Source organism: Bacidia gigantensis (assembly GCF_019456465.1).
Source record: "Bacidia gigantensis strain McMullin 20006 chromosome Unknown contig_244, whole genome shotgun sequence".
Lineage (NCBI taxonomy): Eukaryota > Fungi > Ascomycota > Lecanoromycetes > Lecanorales > Ramalinaceae > Bacidia > Bacidia gigantensis.
Window position 1 is genome coordinate 1,059,367 of NW_025408600.1, and position 27,419 is coordinate 1,086,785.

Here is a 27,419-nt window from a genome sequence, read left to right on the forward strand (position 1 = left end):
CCCCCTTGCACACCCTCGCCTCCTCAGGCAAAAGCCTCTGGACAGAATCTCTGGAGACAGAACTCCTGGATGGCAAACTCGACTGCATTATCCATAGCTTGAAGGACGTGCCGACGAAATTGCCGCATGGATGTCGGGTTAGAGCCGTGGGGAAACGGGAGGAGAAGAGGGATTGTGTTTTGGTGGCTCCGAAGTTGAGGGGGCAGGGGGAAGGGGGCGATGGGGTAAAGGGGGGGGGGCAAAAGAAGCGGGCTGGGGAGATTGAAGCAGGGAGCGGTGGTGGGCACGAGTAGTGTCAGGCGCGCAGCGATGATACGGCGGAACTTTCCTGGTCTGGTCATCAAAGACGTAAGAGGCAATGTGCCCACGAGAATCAGGAAATTAGAGGAGGGGGAGTACGATGCGCTGATCCTCGCGGGCGCGGGTGTTCAGCGCCTCGGGCTAGACGAGAAGATTGATGGGTGGTTGGGCTGGGAACAGGGTGTGGGACATGCAGTTGGGCAGGGGGCGTTGGGGGTGGAGTGGAGAGAGGGGGATGAGTGGGTTGAGGGGATTCTCAGGGCGTTGGAGACGGGGTTGGGGAGGGAGGGGAAGAGGGTTGCGTGGGAGGGGGAGGCGGAACGGGGGTTGTTGAGGGTATTGGAGGGGGGCTGCTCCGTTCCTGTGGGGGTGGAATGTGTGTGGGATGATGAGGAGAGAGGAGAAGAGGGCAAGGGGAACGGTGGAGGGTGGTTGACGTTGAAGGCGATGGTGGTGAGTACGGATGGGGAGAAGTTTGTGGAAGCGAAGGGGAGGCGGCTTGTGGGGAGTGATGAAGACGCGAATGCGTGCGGGTTGGCGACTGCGAAGGAGTTAATTGATAAAGGTGCGGGGGACATATTGAAGGAGATTGAACTGAATAGGGGGATGATCAGAGGGCAGGACAATGCGTGAGGAGTGGTCATGATTGATGACTTGATGATCACTGTCCGAGTACCTTGCAAGAGCATACGCATGATGATGAAGCATGGCTCAAGATGCTTACAGATGGAAAAGGAAATAGAACAGCCAGCTCCAGCCCGGTTATGTTTACTTTGACAATGACATTAAAAATTGTATGGAATCACACGGTCGAGCAGCATTTGTGTATCGCTATCAGACTTCAAACCCTGTCGGAATGTAGAAACGCCATCCTCCGCCTGATCTATGCCAGCACCTGTAGAGAGTAACTGATCTATTCCCGACTCACGTCCCGTCCAAACAGTTTCGCCTTCAACCAATCGACACACACTAAGACCCTGTTCCTGGTACTGAAGCACATGTTCAGGTACGCACTCTTCCAGAAAAGGTAAGTCATGGTCCCGCCGCTGGCAAGATTCCCGCTCAACCAACTGATGTCGGCCACCGCTTTCTCGTGTCCAATATAAGCGAGTGAGCCCTGGTGCGAATACTCGAAGGGACCAATCTGCTTGACGCGACGTAGCTGCTTCTGCAGTGCTTTGATCTGCTCAAAAACTGCGTTGCGCTCGTCCCCTGACTTTGAAGACTGTTCTTCGGATAAGTGGGCGAGCTCGCGGTTGATTGTGTCGGTCTTTGCTAGTGAGTTGAACATGCGTGCTAAGAAGGCGCCTTCTTGGCTGGCGACTTGGGCGGTAGGGGCGTAATTGGCAATGGCACAGTCCCCTACGGCCCAGACGTTTTCTGTGCCTTTGACGACAAGATATTCATTGACAGCGAGGCCGCGGCGGGAATCCTTTTGTGCGGGTAGCTGAGACATCAGGTCCTTGACGACAGGCCTGAGGGCGTTACCTGTGGCCCAGACGAGCAAACCATACGGGAGAATCTCTCTTTCTTTTGTTCCATCTGCTTTGGTGTGTTCAGCTTCGATGTACTTGTCTGTAACGTTCTTGACCATTGTCTTGGTTCGAATTGTGATCTTTTCTTCTTTGAATGTGGACTCGGTGTAGTCGATCAATTGCTTCGAGAACATTGGCAGGACGTTGGGTAATGCTTCGACGAGGGTGACGTGAAAGTTGTCAACGATTTCTGGAATCCACTTCTTGAGATCTTCTTCAAAGAAATCTTGGAGCTCGCCGGCGAACTCAACACCGGTCGGTCCACCGCCCACGACGACCATGTGCAATAGCCTTTTGACTTCTTCTGGGCTTTGGTCTTTGAAATTGGCTGTTTCAACGCAATCCATGACTCGCTTGCGGATGGCCTGGGCATCATTGACTTCTTTTAGGAAACAGGAGTGCTCGCGAACTCCTGGAATGCCGAAAGTTGCATTCTCGGCTCCGACTCCGACTACAAGCATGTCGAATGGTACTTCGGTGGCAGATACGTCTCCTTTGACTTCAGAGTCGTCATTGATGTACACCACCTTCTTCTCATAATCAACCTTTGTGGCTTCGGCTTCGTAATATTTGACCATCGCCTCCTTGTGCCGGAGTATGTTGCGGATAGGTTCCATAATGGATCGATGTTCTATCAATCCGGTCGTACATGATGGTAGCAGAGGGGTGAAGAGGAAGTAGTTCCGAGGCGAAATGACAACGACGTTATATTGGCTAGTATCAAGCTTCTTCAAGAGCGACACAGAGCCCCAGCCAGTACCTATCGGGATCAGTAAGCTTCAATTGACAACGCGGGAATTATAGCTACCGAGTATGACCAAGGTTTTCTTTGATGGATCTGGCGCATATTGCTCTGATGGAGTTCTCAATTGATAGATATGAAATGTAAGATAAGCGACTCCGCCGATAGCTGAGAGGTATGTCAACCTCCACGTCCACCTGAAAAAGCCTCTGATTCTCCTCTTCGGCTTAGGAGACGCTAGATCTGCGTATGAGCGTCTAAAGGCATGTCTCGCGGTAAGACTAGAGAAGTTGGGTCTGTGAGCATCACGTGCAGGAGCAAGGCGAAAGGATCTGAGGGTTGTCGAGAATAGGCGGCGCGAAGGGGCAAAAGAACTGATTGGCTTGAATCGAAGAGAGAGTGGGCTTTGGAGAGGCCTCAAGGCGGACTTAGACGCCATGATCAGGCGCTTTCGAAAGGAGAATGGAAGATTTTTTTGGTCTGTCGCTCGAGAAAGCCAATTGGAGATACGGAGAATTTCAGCCCTACATTTTCTCCTTCCCAATAGGTGCCCGGCGTTCGAGTCCCCCTTGCTGGCCTAGAGATGACTCGGTTCGACAACCCTCGAACACTTGTTCGAAGAAAGCGTAGTCAGAGTCCGCAACAGTGCAAATTGTGAGTTACAGGGAAGCGATCACCAAAATGAACTGCGGATTAGGGCCAGACCAAACCTGTCAATTGGCAAGAATGACGCAGATATCGCCGCCTTTCTAATCCCTTTCCGTTTGCATCAAGCGTCGGCGCTACAGGAGGCATTGGGAGGTTTTGGGAAACTCTTTTCGGACTATCATAGCACCTCCACCTGCTCACCAATATCATTTCCGGCGCCCTTTTGCCCACTCTGAGCACTCTCGATCCTCGTCATATTAATAATTCCAACCGGCGTCTGAGGCCCCATCTCGATCACTGCTTCCACCTCCTGGAACTTCCGATCCTTCACGGCAACCTTGGCAAGTTTGCACAAACCGCGAACAGCCAGCCCGTTCAGGAAAAAGGGAGGCTGCGTCCGGGGTGGGTGCTGCCAAGAGGTAAGCAGCAAATGGTTGGGGGTGCTCCCCAAGCTTTCATCCACCTGAGTCAAGACGACATCAACTTCTCGTTCGGCAAGGCGGGCAAGCCCAAATGCGAGCGTAATGAAGTATTTATCTACTGGGAAGCTGGAGCCGTAAAAGTTGTAGTAGAGGCGGAAAGGTGTATTGGATGGCTCTTGGGCCAAGTCGATGTCACCTTTAGGCGAATGGGGCACGGAGGAGTAATTGTAGTGCTCGATATCAACGATGCTGGCTGGGCTGCTTGAATTGAGTTGCTCCGCAATTGGGTCCGAGCTGTCTGGTGAAGCAGTTGGTGGTAGGCTCTCGTGCTTATCCACGTGGATCAGTGCCACGAGTCGGTGCCTAAAGTATAATTCGAACGTTCCTTGCCCGCAGGCGTTCTTTTCGGCAGCGCCCTTCAAGAGGTAGAAAAGGGCTATCACCACATATTTCCTTGTGATTGTGGTAATACCCCGTCTATCTAAAACAGTTATGCTCATGCCGTTGTATGCAGGGTATCTGAATTCCATAGGCAATGGAACATACTCGTTGTAGTCGGCCAGGGCGAGATCACACAGTGCTAGTATCACCACCATGCAGAAAGTGAGTCCGGGGATGGGCACTGCTGGAACGAAACCCCATGTAGCGGTATAATCAGGGCCTCCGATCACCCCTTGGACGGACAAGTCCAGCGTAGCATTACCGTTCGTCGAATTGGGTTCTAGACCAACATCTTGAGGCGCTGTGTGAGCGAGAGGACTTAAGAGCACACTGACCCAGAGGGCTATAAACATCAAATCCATTGTGGTTCCCTTTGGTTTCACAAAATAGCAGGAGCTTTGAAAGCCGTGGCCATTACAGCTGTATCGGCAAACGTGAATCGCTGGGAAGAGCGAAGAGCCTGATCAGACGAATGAAATCATGACAGTCTCTGAAGCTGTCCACATTCCGAGATGTAGAGTCAGCGCGCTAGTCGATTCAGGCGTGAAATGCATAGCAAGTATGCTATGGATATTGCTGGGTTATTTGCATCTTATCATCGCGGGTTGAAGTGATCAAACGGCCATGCTATTGGTTCGAAAGACACAAGACACAGACGACCTTGACACCGCGAGTCGCCCAAAAACCGTTTCAGAGCTCAGGCGCCTACCGACGCATGTAAGCGCAATGATATCAATTGGATCCTAATAATACGTGAGGTGCCATATTTGTTGAAAATCCCAAGAAAGTATGAGCGTCCTGGAGGGTCTCCACTCCATGCGGTGGTAAATCTTCTTTATTTAAATGTTGTTCTTCTGTATGGTTGTGCTCGCCTTTTCAGTCATTGGGACGATAGAATCACCTCTACCGGAGCAGGGCGATAAACATCTAACGATCTCAAATGATGCGACTTCTGCCGCCAACTTAGTATTTATATGCCAGCAATCCTGGAAGACAATGCACCTTCGGCCTCTGATAAGAGACTTCCTCAACACCTTGTTGCAGACGATTCCAGAGATTTTCCTTTCCAGCGTGCGCCAGACCTTTTCTTTCAGCACCTTGATAAGAACATGAGATTACTGGTCTTGGGACTATGTCGATGCTGCTGGAATGGTAGGTATTGCCCTTCAAGCCTTCAAGGCGATGATCGAATAACGCGAATCAAGATTGACAAGCTGACTAGACTAGTAGCTAGGTATGCGAGCCAAGTGAGACATTGCTGCTGGTCGGTACTGCATTGATCCTGCCAGCAAATAGGGCTGCATAAGAGTTGCGTCGCTAGTCCCACCATGGCTTTTTCATAATGTCCCCACTTCATAGGACGCATGTATTGGGCGCTGGTTGACATCGCCCATTACATCGCCCATTTCAAAGTCCGTAAAAGTTGACATCGCTACCCTCTCACAAGGTCATTAGAAGGTCACTCTTGTGCATGACACGTGTTGATGCTCCTTGAACAGCTTCAAGTCGTTTTCAAGGGGATGACAGATAAAAGATCAGGACCGTGCGAATCACGTTCTCACATGCCCCACAACTTGTCTCCGTAAGGCTGCAGATGAGATGCGTAGGGCTCCATCTCCTTGCGTCTTAAAAGCCATAGATTACATGAATCAAGCTTTTCCCTTGCTTCTCTTTTCACTTGTAACCTGTTCATGAAATTGCATGGATAGGTTACTTCAAAACGTATGTATCATCCCTCTCACAACCTCCCAGTGAATAATTGTAGGTCAATGCAGGATACTAAGCAAGACGGATCTGCTGGTTAATGAAGATCTCAATAAGAAAACCCTTGCTCTTTCCGCGACTCATGTTGTGAAAACGTACAAGTCCGGAGTATTACACACCTGTCTTGCCGTATTGTCGACGCCTGGCGATCCTGTCTCAGTACAGATATCATGTGAGCAGCTTCATGGACTGCGTTAAGACGATACCGAGGGCAAAACGCTTGTGAGTACTCCTTCGCGGCTTGCAAACGTACCATTTCCAACATCTTTCTTTAGCCATACCGAATCTATGGACAACTCGCAAGTTTCGCTGATGTTAGGCTAATTCAAACAATCAAAAGTGACTTGTGTCAGCTGGGCTCGATGTTGAAGTCGAAAAGTGGGAGCTCCAAGGCACTAGACGGTAGACATCGTTGATAGTAGTAACCAATAGGCATCTGAAAGTCGCCATGATCGAATAGCGGGCGCAATGTACGCGTCTGTCGATTCCGACGGGGCTGCATATTGTCTGCATAGGGCTACCTCTCCTTGCATTTCGCCAAAAAATGCTCGCTTCGGGGACATTGATAAGAGATCGTCCTTGGGCAACGAAGCTTCTTTCTTTGCCTCTTGTTATCTTCCGTTGCGTGTTCTACCTATTTCATCATTGGTTTTATACTTCTAAACTACTCCGTCTCGTAGCTTACTAGACTCCTTCCATATTACTAAGTCACTGATATTTGACACAGGACAAAGAAGCAAGCCATGTCGAAAGATGCCCACAAGCACGAAGCGAACCTCTATATGAAAAAGAAAGAAGCAGACAAGGAAGCGGAGTGTGTTGCCTTTTTAAAGACACCTGACGGTAGAAATGCCGAAGTAAAGGTACCATGTGAGGATCTTCGAAGGCTAGGTCCAAGTGATATGATAACGAAGCTCACCGTGAGTGCCGTGCGAAAGGTGCTTCCTTTGTCCTGGCGATTGTTTAATTTGGCGGCTTTTCCACAATCAACAGGACTCAAAACCCTTATGACTGACGATACTTCAGTATTACGTTGTATTTCCTGATTCAAGATCGAAGCATGAGCAAGAAGTCAAGGCAACGGCATTCACTATCTTATTGGGAGACAAGAAGACTTGAGGACTCGAATGGATCAACACCTGTGGAATAAATGCACCAATGATTAGATATCGTGAAGTAACGAATGATAAAGTTCTTGTCTGCGGCTCTACGCTGACACCGAAGGTATTTTCTGGCAACTTTTCAATGTTTGCACGATAAGCCTTACGGCGCCCAATGCCACGTTCCATCCACAGGGCTGCATTTTGGTCCCATAAGGTTCCATCTCCTTGCATCGTGTCAGAAATGAATACTCGATTTGAGGTTTTTAGCCCCCTGTCATTCCTTGGTCCAACAATGACTTCTCCGAAATGATATAGATTGGTCTTCACCGGGTACGTTACGCTCCATGTTAAGGTATGATGAGTGATTGTGGTTTTACGCAAGACATTGAGCAGGAAATGTCGAATAACGCGTCTGCTGGACCAAACGGCCAAAGCTCCAAGAGGGCGTTCCCAATCCTACCCGTCGCTGAGTATGTGAGAATCACAGCAGAACAGGGAAAATACGAAGTAAAGCGCTATGCCATATACAAGACACCGGGCTCTGTCATGCCAATAGGAGTACCGTGTGAGAAACTTCCAGAATTCGCAAGCCCAAAATTTGTGAGTGCTAATTTTATTCTCCTTCGACACTTTTCGGGGAAATCTTCGAGATTTTGCGTCTCTTTCGCTGATCGAGCTCTAGTATTTCGTGCCAACCAGAAATTTCTGAAATGAATGAAGCTCAATATTAAAATTAGGTGAATGGGAATCGTTGAGGTATCGAAAGTATCGATATTGGTAGGCTTGCGTTAGGACGATGTTTAGCAGATACACAAAAGCTGAGACGGTCAAAAACTGAGATGTAGCAATTTTAAGAAACCATGTCTACGTCTTCGGATTAATCTCAATTGGGTATTCAGCTCCGTGACCTTCCCCACTCACATAACGTGGCTGTACAGGGCTACACTCCTTGCTTCATGTAGGTATTCAATCGTTTTCGCGGGAAAAATTGACAAAAGATTGGCCCTTTCGCCTTTGAGGCCATGTTCCCTCTCTCTGTTGTACTGGAACTATCCTTTTATTCTGTTCGTGAAATCATGTGCTTCACTTGCCGGGCCTGGTAAAACATAGCCTTTTCACCCACAGCAATTCTTGACTAACTTTTGTTATAGCGAACTGGTACAAACCAAGCCAAAGTATTGCAATACCAGAATGGGGGACCAGAGCTCCAGAGATGAAATCCAATCTTCCTCCGCGATCGCATATTCGGAAGTAAAACACTCATCAGGAAAGATCTGTCATGCTTGGTTCTTGGGACCTCAAGGCCCTGGCGGCCCTGCGCATCCACAAGAAACATCATGTGATATCCTGCATCGTCTAAACCATCGGAATGTGTTATTCAAACTTACTGTGAGTGTTCAACGAAGGTGACTTCGAAGGCTATTGTCTTTGATGTAATTCTTTGGCAGCTCTTCAACCCCTCCGTGGGTAAGTCGGACGTTTCTTACTGATCACACTCTAGACGGATCTGTATTTCCTGAAGAACAATAGCCGTTAAACAGTACTCTATCCATACGTCATGAGAAGGAGTGGACTGAATATCATGAGTTTCTATGAGGACCGCCGGTCAGAGGAGTGGGCCATGACCGTAAGCTGGTAAACCCTGCACAACATGGAGCTAACGATTGACATGCTGGCTAACAAGTCCTAGACAATAGGTTCAGATCGATATTCTTCTTTCAGAAAACTTTCCACATCAATCAAACACGAGGCACATGTTTATTTTTACCTCACAGACAAGCTCCCTCGTCGTACACGCCAGTATAGCAGAGCAACCCTTGAGATGGTGTCAATGATGATCTTGGCCTAGTCGGCAATGTAGCAGAGATGAATAGCAAGCAAGCAAAGAAACAAGACTTCAGCACGCGGACAAGCTTCGAATTTCAACTTTTCATATTTTTCCCTCTCTAATGTTAAGCCTGAAGGCATCTGCGAGCGCTTCGCAAATCTCGTCAAGAATACCAAGGTGCTCCAATTTATCCACCACGTCGCTCACGCCGCCTGAGTCTTGACTTCGTTCTCCATATTCATCAGCAAAGCCTTGTGCTCTTTACTAAGCCATTCCCAGTAACCCTTCCAGTTCTGTGACTGAACACCACTGCTGCCACTGGACGCTGTTGGAAACGAATTATGCAGTCTCACGGTGACTTTCAGGGCAGCCTTGCTCGCTTCAGCTGCTTTTTCAACTTCTTGCTTTACGGAGTTCTCCTTGGGTTTGAAGCTCATTATCACCCGGAGTTTCTCGGCGATGGGATCAAGTCGTCGGGCCGTCTCGTCAGAATCCAAGTCGATCAATTTTGTCAACATCAAGTTGCAGAGCATCTTTATTTCGTGCTCGTCTTCTAGACCGGCAGTGACGCGGTCAAAAAGATCTGCATGATTGATGCGTGGATACGCGGTCTCCATGAGCGAGAATAGTGTCTCGTATGCGCTCTATAGAGCTCGTCAGTGGACTTCTTCCGTAAGATAAAGGACACTACCTTACCTTGCGTAATTCAAGCCCTTCATCTACCTTATGTCTGAACGGACCCATTTGCACTTCCCGGATGAGATCAGGATCAATATGCGAGTCTTTCATTACCAAAGGTAGGAGTATGCTTAGATGTGGAGATATCATGTCAGATTTGTGTTGAAAAGCTGAGTTGAACGTTCCTAAAGCTAGACGCCGGTTTTCCGTATTAGGATCATTGAGCATGATGGAGAGCATATCAACAAGAATGGGCTTCAGGGCTTCATCAAAAGTCTCATCATTGTCCGCAAAAGTAAAACGGACAGCTTGTATGGCCATACTTCGCACTGTGGGGATTTTCTCCTTCAGATAGCCCTATGCTGACGTTAGTACTGTTCTCTGATTCTGAAGTTGTCATATACCTGAAGCAGGGGAAGAAAAGTTCCAGGCTGAATAGCCGTGATGCGACCAATGCATTCGGCACCTAGGGTCTTGTTGTCCTCGAGCTGAGATGCGGCATGGAGATTATCCCAGATCTTTTTTGTATAAGGAGAAACATCGGATCTCGAGCTGCCGGCGTTTTGAAGGACCTCTTTGATGGAATACAGCGATAGGTATTGCAATTGGCCTGTCTTGTTGGTATAGGAAAGAATAGTCGGAAGACATGCCTTTATATTACCGCTACCAGCACGGCCAAGGGCTATAGCAGCGGTTCGCCTTACCGTATCTGACTTTGAGCTGAACCGATCAGTGAATATATCTGATTGCAGAGGAAAAGACGGCCCCATTCGAGAGCCAACTTCTCCGAGAATGGAAAGGGCTAGGCATTGTCGAGCATAGTCCTTAGAGTTTCGTAGCTCGCTTTCGAATTGTTTTAGAGTTACACCAACAGTATCGCTGCCCGAGACGAAAAGAGTTCCGATAACTTTTCCAACGATCGTTGGATCTCCCGATACTCCAATTTCTTGGAGCAATTGATGCATGAGTGGCTGACCTACGCCTTGCTCACCAATGTCCTGAACTATTGTTAGCAGCGCTTCGAAAGCTCTTCCTCCTGGGTTCGAGATGATCACATCGCAGAGAGCTTTATTGAGACTCGCATTGGTGACCGTCTGATGGCTGGACTTAACCAATCGGCTCAAAATTGACAGCGCCACGGCGAGCAGATTGAAGTCGCCGGCGCTTACCAAGGGTAGCAACAGAGTGGCTAGGCTCTGCACCGTTGACTCGTCTAACTTGCTCAATGCCCTTGGGTTATGGGTGAGGCTTCGTAGAGCAGCAAGACTTGCACCGCGCAAATCGCGGTCAGCCTTTCGCAGTTGAGCTCCCAACTCAAGCGAGACAGACTCAATCCAAGAAGGCGGCAAGTCATTCTTGTCTGTGGCTGATACGGCCACAATTTCAATAGCTTTCACCGCGGAGAGACGTGTCGTTTCGTTGTTAAGGCGATCATGTAGAATGTCAAGCGCATTTGATCGTTTGTCGGCAGCTAAGAGCTTCGTGTTGTTTGTGCCAGAAGTACGGGCTAATACAACACTAAGAGCATGTATCGCCTTGCGCCTCGCTTCAAGATCTACATCGAGAGACGTAGCCTTCACCGAGACCACCTCATAGACTTTGCTGAGGTAGTCAATCCGCTGTTTCTCGGTACCTGCTGTACGTGGAGGAGTCATGGCTTTTACAACACCCTCCAAAGTTTGCAACGCAGCGCCAGATACTTTGTAATTGCTGTCTTTGACTGCGCTGACTGCTGCAGAGACGATTCTGTCAAGATATGAGGCCAATATATTGGAAGAATGCGAATCACATATGGCGCCGAGAAGTTGGAGCGCCTCGATACGCATTATGCCACCACTCGCTGCAGCTACCCCCCAACTGCGGTAGAAGAGGAGCCTGTAGGGGCGTTGGATGCAGTCCTGATTATATCCAGGAGAGGGTCTATGATCTTGCTGAGATGGTCCGAAAGCCCACCGTTTTGAACCAGGACTGATTCTCGTAGTAGCGAAATAGCCGTTTGTCTTGTAGGAATCGACGATTGCTTTAGTAATTGTGAGACGCCCTTTACTATTGCAGCATTGAGGCGAGCGAGCTCAGCGCGGGGACCAGAGACGGGGGACGGAGATGCAGCTGGAGAATTGAGACCTAGCGACACTGCAAATGCTCCAGCTGCATCAGGAGGCTCAGTAGTGCTGTCGACACGCCGTCTCTTTCTTGACCGACGGCTATCAGTGGTAGCCATGCTTTTGTCAATCACAGGCAGAGTCCCTACAGCAGAGCTCTCACCTGTCTTCTTAATAAGAAGCGCCAGTGTGACAATTACTTCAAGTCTGACATTCTCCTCCCGCTCCTTGAAACGTTTCACAAGAACTGGAGCTATCTTATCGTACAATGTACCACTCTCTAGGAGATCTCCATTGCTGCGGGTGGAGATAATAGCGAAAAGAGCTTTTGCAGCACAACGACGAATCTTCCAGCTTGCATCTTCATCATCGCTGAATGCAACGTCTTGCTCAAAGTCTTCCTCACCACCGTCATATGCATCTTCGTTCTCATCATCATGTGCCCCATCCATCTCGTCGTCTTCATCAGATGCAGCGTTAGGATCATAGCTTACGTACCTCACTGCGGCATCGATAGATTCGTTTGTAAAATCACGTATGTCATTACTGCAGCACGTAAGGAAACCTTCAAGAGCAACTAGAGCTGCCTCCCGTAACTCTTCAACTTCAACATTTGGCTCGCCATCCTCTAGATCTATATCTGCATCTTGAAACTCCTGCTCACTTAGCGGAGTCAGAACGAAGGGCATTAAGCTTTTTGCATGCGGTCCAAGTCTTTGAGGCACCGATCTCGAGATTGAACCAATTGTAGTGAGGAGCAGGCGCCTCTTAGCAATCGTCAGGCCAGGGCCTTTGAAGGCTTCGATTACTTGCGATACTAGGGACTTCAGAAGGGTAGACTGCATGTAAACACAGAGAATGGAGATGGCCACAACGGCCTTTTTCTTAACCACAGATCCTGTGCGTCCATCATAAAGTATGGTCATCAGCGTCTTCTGTAACGCTTGCTTTTCCGCATCTCTCAACATAGGACCAAAACAACGAATGATTTCGACAAGCACGTCAACGGCGTCGCTATTGACACCTTTCGGGGAGCCGATCTCGAGCATACCTGGGGGTGGCGCAGGAAGGCCTACCTGCGGAGGAGGAAACACCAGATAGCCTAGGAGCCGAGGGATCATGACTGTGCTAATAGCCAAATAGGCTTCGCTCGTTTTATCCGGCGGCGGCAGTCCTGGTAGAGGGGATGGGAACGAGGTTATAAATGTCCGCAGCGCAGTGGTTGGAATAGAGGTGTCGACAGAATGAGTCGTCTTGATATTGGACACTCGATGTATGAAAGGAGCAAGAATATCGGCCGGTAGTTTCAAGACCAAAGCCCCTACACTATGAGGAGATCAGTCTCGTGACCATCCCTACTTGCTTTCGCACATACCATTTGATAGCTTGATTTTGAACCTCGCCATTCTGGTCATCAAGTGCTTGTATGATCCCGTCAATGATCTTGGCACTAGTATGATACTCACTGGTCAAAAAGGTCGAGGCACCCGCAGTCAATAGGCTGTAAAGGTCGTTGAGTGACATATATCGAATGTCTGCGTCTGCATCATTCAGCTTTGGTAACAAGCTCAAGCACTGGGCAGGCGTTGGGTTTGAGATGGAAGGAGCCATGTCGAGTATACGAGAGTCCGTGAGGAAAAAAAATTGGGGGCCTAAAAAAACCACAGGTTGAAAAAATGTCACATAAAGCACTGCTGCTTGACAGGCAGCATCGAAAACAAGGGTAGATTTGTTGCATGTGAAACATAATAGAGCGAAAACACTACACTGTCGCTCTGACCAAACATGTTCTGTGTCGTATCTGGGTGTCGAAGTACATCTCTTGATGGTGAATCCATGTTCGTGAATTCGAGTCAATCCCAAAGTCCGCGATGCTAAAGCCGAGTCACCTCAGTCTAGACTAGCTCTAGGGTAAGTAGCGGCTTAAAGCTTTGCATTCATGGCGAGCTACCAGAAGGATCCATAAGTTAATTGAGCAACCGGTCGATCTCTTGAGAGTTGGACTTCAAGCATACCGATTGTTGCAATCTCTGGGAAGCTCCATATATCCTAACCTTCTCGCAATGGTATTAGCAAGGCAGTCTGCACGATGGACCAGCCACATATACAAAAAATCACTCCGGGCTACCAGATTGCATGCAAGTAAACCTCGCGGGCTACGGATACAGAGAAGAACATATGCTAGTGAAGGGGGAGAAGGCCCACATGCAACACACAAGTCGGGAAGTGACCTTCCATGGTATGGGTTCCCTCATCACTCCTCGAGTGGTATAAGGGCGTTCTGGAATTGGCCCGCATCTTGCTTTTGATCATGAAGATCGCATTCTCTAACGCTTACAGGGCTATAACATCGATTGCTATCACGGTACCTGCGACTTGGTATCTCCTGCAACCTCAATTGAAGAAGAAAAGCCATGGCGGTGGGCACGGGCACGAGTCACATTCCGAAAGCGAAGAACATGGTGAAAGCGACGCTGACAAAGCCGATGACCCTCAGCCAGAGCCGAAAGAGCAGGAGCAAGAGCAGGAGCAGGAGCAAGGGCAGGATAATGGAGGACAGACCAACGAAAGCGGCGAGCCGTCCGACTCCAGCAGTGAAGATCAAAGTGATGGCGAACAAGACACCCCTGATTCTTCCGATGACGAAAGTGCGAAGGACGAAGCTCATGAGAAGGAAGGCGGCGCTAATGTAGAAGGGGTCCAATTCAAGGGTGCGACCAATGCAAGTGGAGGCAAGGAGCAAGACGACACGAGAAAGCACATTCCGGATGCCAAAGGCGGGGCCAAGAAAAGGATAGAAAGCGCCTACGGTAATAAGCAGGGCGAAGCGACAAAAGACGAGCAACATCCAGACAACGAGGATATGGTTGGTATTGTTACCTGACCATAGAATCGTTCACTGACGTTAGTTCAGGAAGCGGCGTCGAAACCAGCTGGTGGGGAAAATACACAGTCTGGCAAGCAGGAAGGCCTTTCGAATACTGACACCAAACATTCAACGAACGTCGGGACTGACCCGGACAAATCCTCGAAAGCGGACGGAACGCCAGAGACAGCGAAACTGAAGGGCACTGTCGACCCTTCAAGACCGATGGTACAGTATACAATCTCCTCTTTGCATGGTAATCGAGGCTTACACATTTTATAGAGTTGACCTTGTGTGCGGAACGAAAGCGAGGAAACAAGGTAAAAGCTTGCTCATTTGATGTACGCTTCTCGGAGTTTGGAAGCCGCATTTTGCACATCTACCCATCTGTAAATATACTCGAACCAAGGGGTCCGTCACTGGTACAAGGAGAACAAAGTCATAGCAAAGAGATACTTATTGGACTTCCTGATTGATCGAATCCACGCGTGGGCTTTCCTCTCCGTCACGTTCGCTTCAAGCCACGGATGCTGGTGGGCGGCTACAATTCTCCCCTGGCAGACTTTGTGTGCAGCTTGCCGTCACTTCATTTAATATTGAATGATGAACAGGCAAGCTCTCTTGAAACAGTATACGCGAGATTGCTACCACTGTAAAGCCTGGAAGCATGGGCTCCATTACCCAAAGTCAAGGTCAGGCTCCGGGCACATTCAATGGCTTCAATCTCAAATGACTGGATCCTTTGGGGGCTTGCCAGAGTAAAGTCTGTAGCAACATTTTGCTGTTCGTAGCTGCGAATCCTGCTGGCCCTGCTTCCCGCGTGGTCAAGCAATTCAGGAGCCGCTCCGCACGTGAGCCGTGATACACACTGACATTAATCTAAAGAGATACGGTTTCCGAGTAGCACGGCGATACACTCCATTCCCGGGAAGTCTGAACAAGCCAACGACGGGGAGGGTGGGGCATCCGGGCCTTGCATTTGTAGGCGTGCAGCACGGCAGAGGAATCCGCTTGGACTGGCTTGGACTGGCTTGGACTGGCTCCCAATTCGAGTAAACACCGGTTTAAAGCGAGCCAACAGGGGACAATTTCGATGTGGGAACCCTGCAGGTACAGAAGCAAGAGGACCGTCGCGTGGCAAGCCGTCCGCCTCTAGTAAGCCTAGCCCCGCTCATCATGACCATCATCACTTTCTTGGTGCTTCGTTACGTTGCACCTACTTACACCTCCTAAGCATAGCCGGCAATCTTTTGTAGTTAGGACTTAGGAGGAAGGAGGAGCGGCAGATCTCATTTCCTTCACCATTACTTGTAGACCCCCGACCGATCAAATTGGCCCGGCAGCTACCGCAAGCTTGAAAATCCATCCACTGTGCCGTGTTTGCCCAAATTTCCAGGTGCTAGGAGGCTTCCTAGGCTAACAGCAGTAATAATTCATCTTCCTGCCTCTCAAATGATCGTCACTCCAACATACCTACGCACCTGAGCAATATCGTCCTCGTTTCCGTTGGTAGAGGGGGCAAATCATGATCATATCTCTGATTGTCGAAATCGAAAGAGAAATGCCCAGCCCTTAATACAGTGCTCTTTAAGGACGAGGGCGGCGCATTGGTCAAACAGCATGTCGTCAATCAAATCCTTCTTTTCCTTCAGACGCCCTCCAAAGGCCTCGAAGCAAGAAGGGCACCTCAGCGTGGTCAAGGGCCCGAAATCGCATGATGCTAACCGAGTCACCATTCCCCATCAACTTTCATTTGAGAACATCATATGCAACAAATGTATGCCGCCTTGTTCCCTGCAAGATTATCTCGACTACCTCACCTACGTCTCCCACGATGCCGAGAACCTACAATTCTATCTATGGATGGTGGACTACTTCCAGCGCTTCCGCTCCATCCCAAAGTATGAGCGCGCATTATCACCTCGATGGACGGGACGCGCGCCTCCAATAAGAGAGCAGAATGGACTCAGAATGATAGCAACACATGATATCGATGTCATGAGCGAGGATATCTCCGACTGTGATACATGGGGTGGTGCTGATTACCAGCAATCCGAGTTCACGGATGAATACACCCAGACCTTGGGTGACATCAAGTTTTCGATATCACCTGTCAAATCTACTGGGCTACGGAGGGACGAACAATTTGTTTGGCACCCAGCTGAGGCACAGCCACTACGGAACGAGATCACCAGAATCGTGAATCATTATATTGCCCCAGGCTCTCCCAGACAATTAAACCTCTCCCACAACGACCGCGCGACAGTCCTCCGCGCTCTTGAATATACGACTCATCCTTCCGCTCTCTCACCTATCAAGCGCATGCTCGACAGCACTCTCCGCAACCACAGCCATCCAAATTTCATTCGATGGTCGCTGACCAATGGCACTCGCCAGTGGAAGTGGTTTCTGCGGATTTTTTCGGCTTCTCTGATCGTCATCGGATCTCTCATAGCGATCATCCTCGCCTGCTCATCTGCATCGCGCTTTTTTCGGATATTCGCTCTACCCTTCTGGTGGTTCGGCATCACGAATGTGATTTGTGGAACACAAGGGCTCTGCATAATTTTACATCAGATGCACACACGGCAGTATCATGCCTGGGAGATCAAGACAAAAGACTTTTACCTTTTCGATGAAGAGGAAATGGGATTGAAAGGCGACTACGGCGGCCCGGGGAACATTAGTTACGAGTCAACTCGGCCTTCATGGCCTGTTAAGATGGAGGTTTTTGGACCTGCAAATAATTACTCTGGGGAGCAATGGGTTGCTGCGTGGCAGAGGAGACCTTGGTACAAAAAGCTTTTTCAGCATCGAGTCAAGGTGCAAGATGAGGGCCTACGACAAATGCAGACGACGATGGTCAGATCAGCCGAGCTTTGGGCTTTAGCGATTGCGGTGCCCATCACGATTGCGTTTGTTGCGATACCCGTGGGTAATAAATTTTGATGCTGGAGAAATTGGACGGAGCTATTGGCTTTTTGTCGCCTCCCCCAAGTTCCAATTTACAGACTCATGGGGATTTTGAGATATAATGGTGCTATCTCAGCAAATGATGCTCCCGGTGGCTTGTGCAGTTAGGTCCATATCGACCGCAACCGGGACTTGAACCATGATCGAAAAGCGACTCTCGGCAAAAACATGTTGTCCGTTGAGCTGTCTGTTCTCAACGAGTTGAATTGCTTTGAAAAAATTGTGCTTACATAGCGTGGAGTTTCGGTTGGTGAAAATTACAGGGGCGTCAAATATCCGAAGAAGACAGATTCCAGAAATGTACAATGTCTGGAGTCTAGTTATCAACACGATTAATGAGCAGCAATTGAGATGTAGGAAGCATTAGGATTGTGCTATATGAAAGAAAATGATGCCAGCCGAGGAGGTGAAGATTGTCCGTAACTACTTTACTGAGGCTTTGGTTGGACTAGCTGATACTCTGATTGAGATGGTTGAAGTTTGTTGATATTCACATATACTTTAGATACCTGTAAATATATCTTGGATACTCCTCAACTGAATGGGACCAATAACCCGTCAGACTTTCAGAATACATTTTAGGGTTTCATCTCGACTTACTCATGATACTAACCCATTTAGGACTAGTGACCAAACATCCTTCCCCAGATTATTGTGTGGATATGAATGAACCCAGCAGGCTACCAAGAGAACAAGACGATGCAACGATGTATTCACCGTCTATTGAATTAATCCATACTTGCTCAATGAATCCTTCGTTTGAGCAAGGTCGACTGCGCTGCGCCGCCCCTATATGACAGAATGCCACGCCTTCGACCCTCCCGACGGTTGTTCCTCATACTTTGTCTTTTCCTCCTCCTAGCCGCAATCACCTCAAACATCGCAATATTTTGGGGTCTGACAATCGACGACCTTCGAGGGCATCTGGGAGAGTTGAAGGACTGGAAATACGCACTGGGTGACATCAGGATACCGGGGCGGAAAAAGAAGCCATGGCACTCAGGGGAAGCTATCGACGACCCTCTCGAACCTGTGGACAATCACCCTATCGTCACTTTGATGCAGAATGCAGACAAAGAATTTCGGTTCTATGAAGAAAACAGGTCAAAGTCTTTCAAGGAGACTGTACGAAAATACAGAACGCGTTATGGTCGACACCCTCCGCCAGGTTTCAAGGAGTGGTATTTGTTCGCGCGGAAGAGGAAAGCGCACAATATCGATGACTTTGAGCAAGTCATGGATGATCTGCGACCGTTCTGGGCCATCGAACCTGCGGTCATTCGCGATTTGGCCGGCAATATGTGGAGGGATAAAGACCAGGGAGTTTCCGGAATCCACATTCGAAATCATAAGATAGCAAAGGAGACGAACGGCGGCTGGAGATCTGAAGCTCTTGTAACCCTAGTTGAAAAGATTGCCAAATACCTACCAGATATGGACATTGCCATGAACAGATTGGACCAGCCTCGAGTTGTGGTACCTTGGGAGGATATGCAGGCTCTACTAGAGAAAGAGCTACAAAGTCGACGCACGCCACCCGAGTCCGTCTACGAGTTCTCGAAAAACCTGGATGGGCTCGCCAATTTGACTTCGGAGGAGACTTCTCAGAGTGCTGAAAATCCCGAGTGGTTCCCGTGGCACGGAAAGCAGTATATGGAGGTAGCCAGCACTGCATGCCCGCCAGAGTCTCCTGCAAGAAAGCCTGATGCCAGTATCGAAGACGCTGACGAACGATACAAGACACGCTTGGGTGGCATGGTATCCAATTTCAATCGCAGCTCAGACTTGTGTACCGTGGGTCCGACATTAAAAGACAAGCATGGCCTCTTGTTCTCCAGCTCGACCATGATTCCGACTAAACGACTTGTGCCTATCTTTGGTGAGTGCAAGGTCAATGTCAACAGCGACATCCTCTTTCCCGCAAACATGTATTGGCTGCATGACAAGCGATATGATTATGACGGAAAGCATGACATAGATTGGGAAGATAAGAGAGACAGCATGATATGGCGAGGTGTCAGCTCGGGCGGTGTACAGAATCCCGAGAATTGGAGAGAGATGCACCGTCAAAGGTTGGTCATGTCGGTCAACAGCACCCTGCTGGCCGGGAAGGAAGTTCGAATTTTGACCGAACAGCCCGAAAAAAGGGGCGAGTACGAGAACTACCGCGACTTTCATCCATCGACATTCGCGGCCGGGCACACTGACGTAGGGTTCACGGAGACATGGGGCTGCGTTCCTGACGGCTGCCCGTTCTACGCGGACATATTCTCCCTCAAGGGTATGATGGATCTGGGCGAACAATTCAAGAACAAGCTATTAGTGGACGTTGATGGGCATTCATTTTCCGGTAGATGGCATTCTTTCCTGGAGAGCAAAGCTCTGGGCATCAAGTCGACAATCTTTCGCGAATGGCATGATTCGAGACTCTTCGCTTGGCACCATTTTGTTCCCATGGATAATCGATATGACGACGTCTGGACTTTGCTTACCTACTTCTTAGGCGTAGGTACCCCACCGGAAAAGAGGACACCCGCCGATGTGGGAGAGAATGATAAGGTCTATGTTGCACGACATGATACTGAAGGGAAGAAAATCGCGGACCAAGGCAGACTATGGGCGAAAACAGTATTGAGAAGAGAGGACATCGAGGTATGTATACTTCGTTCCGGAGCCTTGAATGTGGTGTGGCTGATCTTATACAGATATACATGTTCCGCCTCCTCTTGGAGTACGGCCGCATTATTGATGACAACCGGGATCGCATTGGATATTCTGGGGATGGAAGCGAGCTGGATAAGTACGATGGGGTGACATCGATCGATGAAATCGCTCACTGACGTGGTTCTTGGCGTGTATTTGCAGGGCATTCTTGGGGTCGGCGTTCCTTATGGCATTGCACTTACTAAGATACCCAAGAATCAAGAGCATTATGCTCGTCTGAGCAGATGAAAGATTTACTCGTGAGATGAGCGGTGTTGACAGCTTGAAGTGGAGAACAAGGTTGGCCATGTGCAAAGCACCTTAAAGTCACGCGATAGTCCATAAATAGCATAGTTCAGGGCAAGATCGCAGGATCTCCAAAAAGATTGCCAAGCCTCTTTTGAAACCGGGCAACCTAAGTCCCTGATTCCATTTGCACCACGACCAACTCTCTCCGCTTCTCGTGGGAGCTGCGCAAGCATTGGAAGGTATCAGCGACAATCCAGGGAGTTCAACCCACGACGACAGGCCTTTTGCTGGGTTGCGACCTTGACTACGCAGCCTGAACTGCGACGACAGTCCACCCCCTGCCAGCCCCCCTCCGCCTTGATCGACGCCCACAGAGCCAGACTGGCTTCTTCTTAGAAGTGAATGAGAGACGAAAGACCGGGCTTATGACGGTCTGAGTGCTTCTGAGCTTCTGCTCGAATTGCGCAGCATCTGTTGAAGCATTCGTCTGCCTCACAGACCACGCGGCGCGGCAATCCTCGAGCCTGAATCGCATAAACGTCCCTCATCATGACACGACCCCACATTATACGTGCAGGTGCGTAGAGATAGCAGCACACCTGAAGGAAACCAGCCAATGGCTACATCGAGACTAATCTATCGGTCTGCCATATTCAGATACAATCGACCTGCAAGATCAGGATGCACCTTCCGCCAAAGATCACACTCGCCAACCAGCTCGGCCAAGTCATCTAGGCGACGGCCCTCCAGCCCCTCACCAAGCAGAAGCTCTCAAGCATGTCGAGCTCGAGATCAATGAACAGCACGGTCGAAGCCCCCGAGCTTCCACAGATTTGTCTGGGAAAGAATTGCAATTGCTTCATGACGAATCAGAGGCAAATGGATATCAAGATCCTAGTGAGAACTTGCTACGGAACTCGGCGCAACACGCAGCCCAGGATGAGGTTGAAGAAGAAGGGGATGATGGACTGGACGATGATATGAACGATAAGATATCCAGCTCTCCTTCGATAGGCGATGATGGTGGGTTTCCCGCTCCCAAGCTCCCCTGGCCCACTCGCACAAGTCTTGTGTACCACCCTGTAAAGAAGGCAGCCCACCCGCCTGGTCCCCCAATGGAATATTCCTCCTCCCCTTATGAGGAAACCCCTGAGCATTTTCCTTTTGCGTCTTTTCGCCAGTATCGGCAGTTTTCTCCGTCCAAGGTTCATCATCAGGAGGGTGAGTATGTTCCGGATCGGCTCTCGAACTCTCTCGTGGACGAAATCGAAATCGAAACTGACCGGCGCAACTCATTCAACGAATCCAATTCGAGGACTCGGAGTAGCTACATCAACCACTATCTTATTGATCTAGATGAAGACGTGGACGATAATCTAGATCTGGAGGACTTTCACCATATGCTGCTGCCAGAAATGGACCCTCTATTGGATGATGGCTCTAACGATCTGCTGCGGAAGCAAAATCTACACAATAGACGAGGCTCCCCTACAAGCTCCTCATCAGTATCCGTTGCCTCATGGTACTCGGATACTACTACCCGGCCACCTGATGATGATACCAAAGACATTTTCATTGATCTTAATTCACGCTTCATTGATTCGGGATGGGGTGGAGAGTGCTTACGAGAAATAGAGGACATCGATTTCGAATTTGTTTACGCTCTGCATACGTTCGTCGCTACTGTCGAAGGCCAGGCCAATGCTACGAAGGGAGATAATATGGTCTTGCTAGACGACAGCAACAGCTATTGGTGGCTAGTACGAGTCATCAAGGACAACAGTATTGGTATGCTGTCTTTCACGACTCTGACATCTCCAGCTTACATAAATAGGCTATCTCCCTGCAGAACACATCGAAACGCCATTGGAAAGATTAGCTCGACTGAACAAACACAGAAATTTAGATGTAAGCCTTGTCAATAGTCTCTACACGCACAACTAATGTAGATCTTTTTAATTAGCTTTCCCAGACGATGCTCGGTGATCAAGACGACGATAAACGGCAACCTCCTCTAAATCCCTTGAGAAAGGCAATTCGACGGCGCAACGGGAAAAAGGTTGAATTTACCCAAGCAAACTCGTATCTAGAACCTGAGGCAATCGAATACTCTTCCGAAGAGGAAGACGATGAGACTGCTGAACAAACTGGTCAAGATCCCGGCGAAGTCGAGGAGGTACAAAAGGATCAAACGAAAGAACGAGAAATCAATGCGGCACCCGCAGCAACAGTTGCTAGAGATGGCAATACTAATGGAAGACGCTCTGAACCGAGCAGACCCGAAGTTGAAGCTCGCAATGGCGTCGATCCTGGTAGTGGTGTCGATCAAGTGCGAAACAGTGACGAGAGTTCTGACAGAGCGGGTAAGTTGTACCGCAACCCATATGGAACGAAAAACTGATCAAGCAGACGACGGCATGGCGAGCAAATCACGCAAAGGAACGGTCCGAAACACCGATTCGTTTTTCAAAGATGAAAGCCTGGAGACGCGCAAAATTAGTTTGACGCCGAGTCTACTTCGCGAAGATTCGAGTGCGGGACCTCAACAAACACCCGAAGTTCAAGAAGTAAGTGTACTCAGCTCTTCTTTGCGAATGCTGACAAAACTCGCAGATGAAGATACGGGGGAGCCTCGATTCGTTGGAAAAAGATGAGCCTACTGGCAAAGCTGGGACCGAGAAGAGGAAAAAGGAGAAGAAAGGCATGCTCGGTGGCATGTTCAGACGAAAAGACAAGAAGAAGGGCCAAGACAAAGACACAGATGACATCGAGAAGACCTCTAGCGAGATGTCAAGGAAATCCCCTACCCCCAAGGAATCGTTGGAATCGATGGATAGCAAGCTCTCCTCTCCCCATCGCCAAACTAGCAAGCTTCAGAAACAGCCACCAGCGAAACTATCGCCAAAAAGCTCATACACTACGCAAAACCAGAACAATTCTCAGAGATCAGTCTCATCAGGTCCTTCAAATCTCGCGCCAGATCCGGATCGGAGACCCACGAACGGTGGACCTGATGGATCGATGCGACTTGTTTTGCCTGAATCGCAGCCATTGTTTGATCACATTCCTTCGCCATTACAATCCAAGTCACCCAACTCTCTACGAGATGAGCGGGTCGAGGATTTGAGTGAAGGAGGCCCCGTAGCAGAGCCCCTCAAGCTGACGGAATCTCCCAGGGAGAAGAGTAGCAACATGTTCAGCCCTGTCGTCAATGCTTTAAGGCCATCACCGTCAGAGCCAAAGCCCGTGAAGACCAAAAGATCAAAAGAGCGTATGCACATGGACGATTTCGATTCATCCTCGGCATCCTCAGCCGAGCAGCAAATGGAGCGCCCTGCACCTCACGAAATTCAACAAGAGCCCGAGCCCGAGCGAGAACTAGTCTCTCAACCCTCAGACCACCACCTCAACGTCGCACAGGCCGCCCAGCACGAGACGCACCCACCAGCGTCAAAACCAGAGCCAATAGAACGTCTTTCCGAATCACCGGTCGAAGTCCCACCACCGAGCGCTCAGGAGCGCAGCACACCGCACCAACCTCCTCCTCTCATAACCGACAACTCATCTCAAGACGACGACCTGCCATCTCCTAGCTCACCCTCGTCTTCACCAGAACTAATCGAAGCACCGATATCATCAAGTCACCAACCGCAACCTTCCGAAATTACTACCACACCCACCAAGCGACAAATAACAACCCAAGATCTCGATAGTTCGCCGGCCTCCCAGCCCTCCATCATTACAACTAACACGACCACTACGACGGAAGAGACACGCCGCAGCACGCCAACGTGGTCAGATGCTTCTCTTCGCGCCTATATGGACGACGATAGCGAGATCCGAGATCTACTAATCATCGTGCACGACAAGACAGGCGTGATACCGAAGAGAGATCATCCTGTTGTTCAAGGGTTGTACAAGGAAGAGAACCAAAAATTGGCGCAGATTGAGAGGCAGCTTGATGGGTTGTTGGGCGATTTTCTGGCGAGGAAGAGTGGAAAGATGAAGTAGTACTTCGAGAGGGGAGGGGAGAAGGTTTGGAAGAAGTGATGTGATGGGCTATGTGATATGTTTATATTGGATTATTTATGGATTGATACCTGGGCGGTGTTGCTCGTTTTGAGCGGTTTATTGTGCTGCATGTCGCGCTGCGCAAGAGAGCAAAGTGTAGGCTAGGTGATGTCTGTACCCTTGATGGAAAGTAAGACGACTCAGGAAAATTAGAAAATTCTTGGAGTCTGGCCATCTGACTGTTGTAGTGACCATTATTCCATAATGGCCGTCTTGACGTTTAGGCTACGTGACAGGCTTAGCTTTACGGCTTTATTGAACTGACCTTCACCTTTGAATTGCACTCTCCGATGAAGGCTGTTCTCGACACTTATGTTGCTGTCAAGAGGTCTGAGGCTATACATAGCATCGTGTTACTGAATACCTATCCTGCATCTCACTCACTCGTTGCTTGATGAAGCTGTGGCAGGGAGATTTCCGTTACACAGCCTTTCCCACCTGCAGTGTCTTTCAGCCTCGTCTAAAATTGATATCTTGTCCATCTGCCTGCTATTGACATCATATTCTCATCGATCTTCTTGCAGACATTATGGCGAATCGGATGCTCATTAAAATCTTGCTGCGCTGCGTTAGTGATTGAAGCCGCACAGTTCTTGAAGGGGAGCCTACTTTCTAGGCCAATAAGAGTGAGCTCGTCGATCGAGCTGTTTTGCTATGATTCTGTCATTTGTCTCATGGTATCAGCCAACTATAATCTGAGAGATGGATCCGTTTACAAGCGCTGTGACAGTCCTCGCGGCTGTTGGAATGGCTATCAAGGTGAGCAAGCAAACTTTCAATATGGTCAACGGTGCCCGACAAGCGCCTCCGCAAATTCGAAGGCTCGCCATCGAACTTCAAAGCCTCTATACTTTGCTTGCAACTTTGCAGTCACTCATTGCAAGGAATCGAGAACAACACGACAGTATCATTGTGGACATGCTGGATAACCTGGGATCATTGATACGCAATTGTTTGGAGGTCTTCAAAGATATTCAGAGAACCCTCATGCCTTTCATGAAGACTGACGGAAAGGCGAGCATTGGTCTTTGGCAAGCTTTCACCTACAGCGTTTTCAGCCGGAATGACGTTAAGGCCCTCCAACAGACTCTCGAATCCTACAAGGCGATGCTACATATGAGTTGCACAGCCCTTAGTGTGTAAGTGAGATTGATACAAGAGCTGGTGAGATGGCTTTTCTTGATAATACTAATAGACTGACAGTATCTATACATCAACCACAAACAATCTTGCGAATAACATCGACCAGACCACATTTAACATGCATGTGCGACTACAGGAAATTCACCATGCAGTCAAACGGCTTGAACGGCAATTTGATGCTAGAGATCGAGAAGAATACGCTCAGGACCAGGCATTAGAGTCCTCGCGATCGCAAGTAGAAACATCATCTACAGGTCAGCAAGGCAATGGGATCTGTCATAGGTTGAGTATTGTAGGGTACAATGCTCTGCTTCGCGAATCGCTACGTAGCTTTGAGTCAATCATATCGTCTCCTAGGCTGTCACGAATACAGGGCATAGCTATTGCAAAGGGCTTAGAGATCAGCGTCGACGCTTATAAGGATAAAAAGTCTGCTGACCGTGCGATGAGGCTACCCGACGCGGCAAAGATACCTCCCTCATCAGCTGTGGGACGAATGAATCGAAGTCTCGAAAAGGTCTACATGGAGGACGTGGGATACTTTGACATGGTATCGAAGAGTACTCAAGATTCTGAGATTTCCGTCCCAACATTTACCGACGAGCCCTGTATACAGGCTCCTGAAGCCAAGGATGCATCGTATCCCTTGCCAGAACAATCGTCATGGTCTGCATCAACAGTCGATGATCAGGATTCCCCCACCTCATCCGCTCCTGCCCTAATCGAAGAAGAATTTCACCTGCCGACTCCCGATTCGAAGATTGAATGGTCGCACGAGCAAATACAAATCTTCAAATCAAAACTTGGTGATTGGGACTGCTGCTCAGTAGAAGAATTCGGAGCTATCTTGCACCAAGAGACCGCTCTCGCTGCCTTGTGTAAAGCTTTTTGGGAAGACTATCAATGGAAACCTAACACAGAGAGGCAAGGGACAACACAAAATAAACTGTTGGAAGGAGCCGAGATCGCGAAACAATTTTTAGACTCGCCTGCAAGAAATTTAGTACCAAAGACGCACATATGCACAAAAGGAGTGAAGTGCCACAAACATATGAAGCACAAGGCGAAGACAGTCAAACTTGGAGAAGCATCCACAGATATGAGGTCGGACATGGCGACCGTTGGCATTGACGATGGTAGGTTTGCTCCATTCAATCTAGCTTTTCCTGAACCTAATGCTATGATCCCAGTGACAGCTGCTGGTCCGACACCGCTGACCCAGCGCAATCTTTCGGCCTTCAACAAGCAGGCTCTGACTTTGATAGCCGGGGCACTGCCAGTCGAGGGCGAACGATGACACTTTTGAGATCATTTGTCCCTTGATTAATCGAATATGGAGACCCGTTTCTGGAGAAAAGCTGGAAGATCTGCTCCAATTGATTTCAAAAGCTTATAGGGATCAGAGACATCAAGAGATCAAGCCTCAATTGAAACATGGCACATGGCTGCGTCTTGTCAACCCCTTGCAGCAAGAGCTAGGGAGTATATCCCAGTCTGGCCCGTTGAAATACTCTACTTCTCACTTGGCGAACACGTCAAGCTTCTCGAGCGTACCCTGATTCTGAACCTTCTTTCCGTGACAGACCGATGGAAAAGCAGAGGATACCATTGCCCGGGTTCGCTTCTCGCCTTGACTAGCCTGGAGAAGCTATGGGACCAAACCACAGATTACCCCCAATAATCAAAGACAGAGGACAGATGTATAGTACCTGCGTGTGGCACGCAATCCTATACAGTCGTATCGTGAGCCTTAGCTTTCAAACAGTAAAGCCTCGCTCTAACAAGAAAGACGGTGACCTTGCTACTTTCGGTGTACACTGAAAATGCCTTAGGAAATCGTTGTATTAGGGC

At 49.0% G+C, this 27,419-nt stretch overlaps 9 protein-coding genes across 9 annotated transcripts; 5 read left to right on the top strand and 4 right to left on the bottom strand.

The window, feature by feature from the left end:
• Positions 1 to 1,213: 1,213 nt before the first annotated feature.
• Positions 1,214 to 3,016, bottom strand: NDH2 (External alternative NADH-ubiquinone oxidoreductase mitochondrial; the record flags this gene model as incomplete). The annotated part of the gene is made up of 2 exons (XM_044813488.1): positions 1,214 to 2,595; positions 2,644 to 3,016. 2 exons carry the CDS (start codon positions 3,014 to 3,016, stop codon positions 1,214 to 1,216), a joined length of 1,755 nt encoding a protein of 584 aa, XP_044669766.1.
• A 387-nt stretch (positions 3,017 to 3,403) lies between these two features.
• KY384_004987 (uncharacterized protein) lies at positions 3,404 to 4,450 on the bottom strand (the record flags this gene model as incomplete). The annotated part of the gene is made up of 1 exon (XM_044813489.1): positions 3,404 to 4,450. One exon carries the CDS (start codon positions 4,448 to 4,450, stop codon positions 3,404 to 3,406), a length of 1,047 nt encoding a protein of 348 aa, XP_044669767.1.
• Positions 4,451 to 8,986: 4,536 nt separating this feature from the next.
• KY384_004988 (uncharacterized protein) lies at positions 8,987 to 11,287 on the bottom strand (the record flags this gene model as incomplete). The annotated part of the gene is made up of 3 exons (XM_044813490.1): positions 8,987 to 9,427; positions 9,480 to 9,818; positions 9,866 to 11,287. 3 exons carry the CDS (start codon positions 11,285 to 11,287, stop codon positions 8,987 to 8,989), a joined length of 2,202 nt encoding a protein of 733 aa, XP_044669768.1.
• A 20-nt stretch (positions 11,288 to 11,307) lies between these two features.
• Positions 11,308 to 13,174, bottom strand: KY384_004989 (uncharacterized protein; the record flags this gene model as incomplete). Its single annotated transcript, XM_044813491.1, has 2 exons — positions 11,308 to 12,889; positions 12,939 to 13,174. 2 exons carry the CDS (start codon positions 13,172 to 13,174, stop codon positions 11,308 to 11,310), a joined length of 1,818 nt encoding a protein of 605 aa, XP_044669769.1.
• Positions 13,175 to 13,799: 625 nt separating this feature from the next.
• On the top strand, positions 13,800 to 14,711 carry KY384_004990 (uncharacterized protein; the record flags this gene model as incomplete). The annotated part of the gene is made up of 2 exons (XM_044813492.1): positions 13,800 to 14,429; positions 14,478 to 14,711. The coding sequence occupies 2 exons, from the start codon at positions 13,800 to 13,802 to the stop codon at positions 14,709 to 14,711; spliced, it is 864 nt and encodes a 287-aa protein (XP_044669770.1).
• Positions 14,712 to 16,208: 1,497 nt separating this feature from the next.
• KY384_004991 (uncharacterized protein) lies at positions 16,209 to 17,378 on the top strand (the record flags this gene model as incomplete). The annotated part of the gene is made up of 1 exon (XM_044813493.1): positions 16,209 to 17,378. One exon carries the CDS (start codon positions 16,209 to 16,211, stop codon positions 17,376 to 17,378), a length of 1,170 nt encoding a protein of 389 aa, XP_044669771.1.
• An 825-nt stretch (positions 17,379 to 18,203) lies between these two features.
• Positions 18,204 to 20,242, top strand: KY384_004992 (uncharacterized protein; the record flags this gene model as incomplete). Its single annotated transcript, XM_044813494.1, has 2 exons — positions 18,204 to 20,054; positions 20,108 to 20,242. The coding sequence occupies 2 exons, from the start codon at positions 18,204 to 18,206 to the stop codon at positions 20,240 to 20,242; spliced, it is 1,986 nt and encodes a 661-aa protein (XP_044669772.1).
• Positions 20,243 to 20,903: 661 nt separating this feature from the next.
• KY384_004993 (uncharacterized protein) lies at positions 20,904 to 24,365 on the top strand (the record flags this gene model as incomplete). Its single annotated transcript, XM_044813495.1, has 6 exons — positions 20,904 to 20,931; positions 21,012 to 22,142; positions 22,189 to 22,262; positions 22,327 to 22,717; positions 22,764 to 22,921; positions 22,968 to 24,365. 6 exons carry the CDS (start codon positions 20,904 to 20,906, stop codon positions 24,363 to 24,365), a joined length of 3,180 nt encoding a protein of 1,059 aa, XP_044669773.1.
• Positions 24,366 to 25,127: 762 nt separating this feature from the next.
• On the top strand, positions 25,128 to 26,865 carry KY384_004994 (uncharacterized protein; the record flags this gene model as incomplete). Its single annotated transcript, XM_044813496.1, has 2 exons — positions 25,128 to 25,564; positions 25,629 to 26,865. 2 exons carry the CDS (start codon positions 25,128 to 25,130, stop codon positions 26,863 to 26,865), a joined length of 1,674 nt encoding a protein of 557 aa, XP_044669774.1.
• Between the last annotated feature and the right edge of the window lie 554 nt (positions 26,866 to 27,419).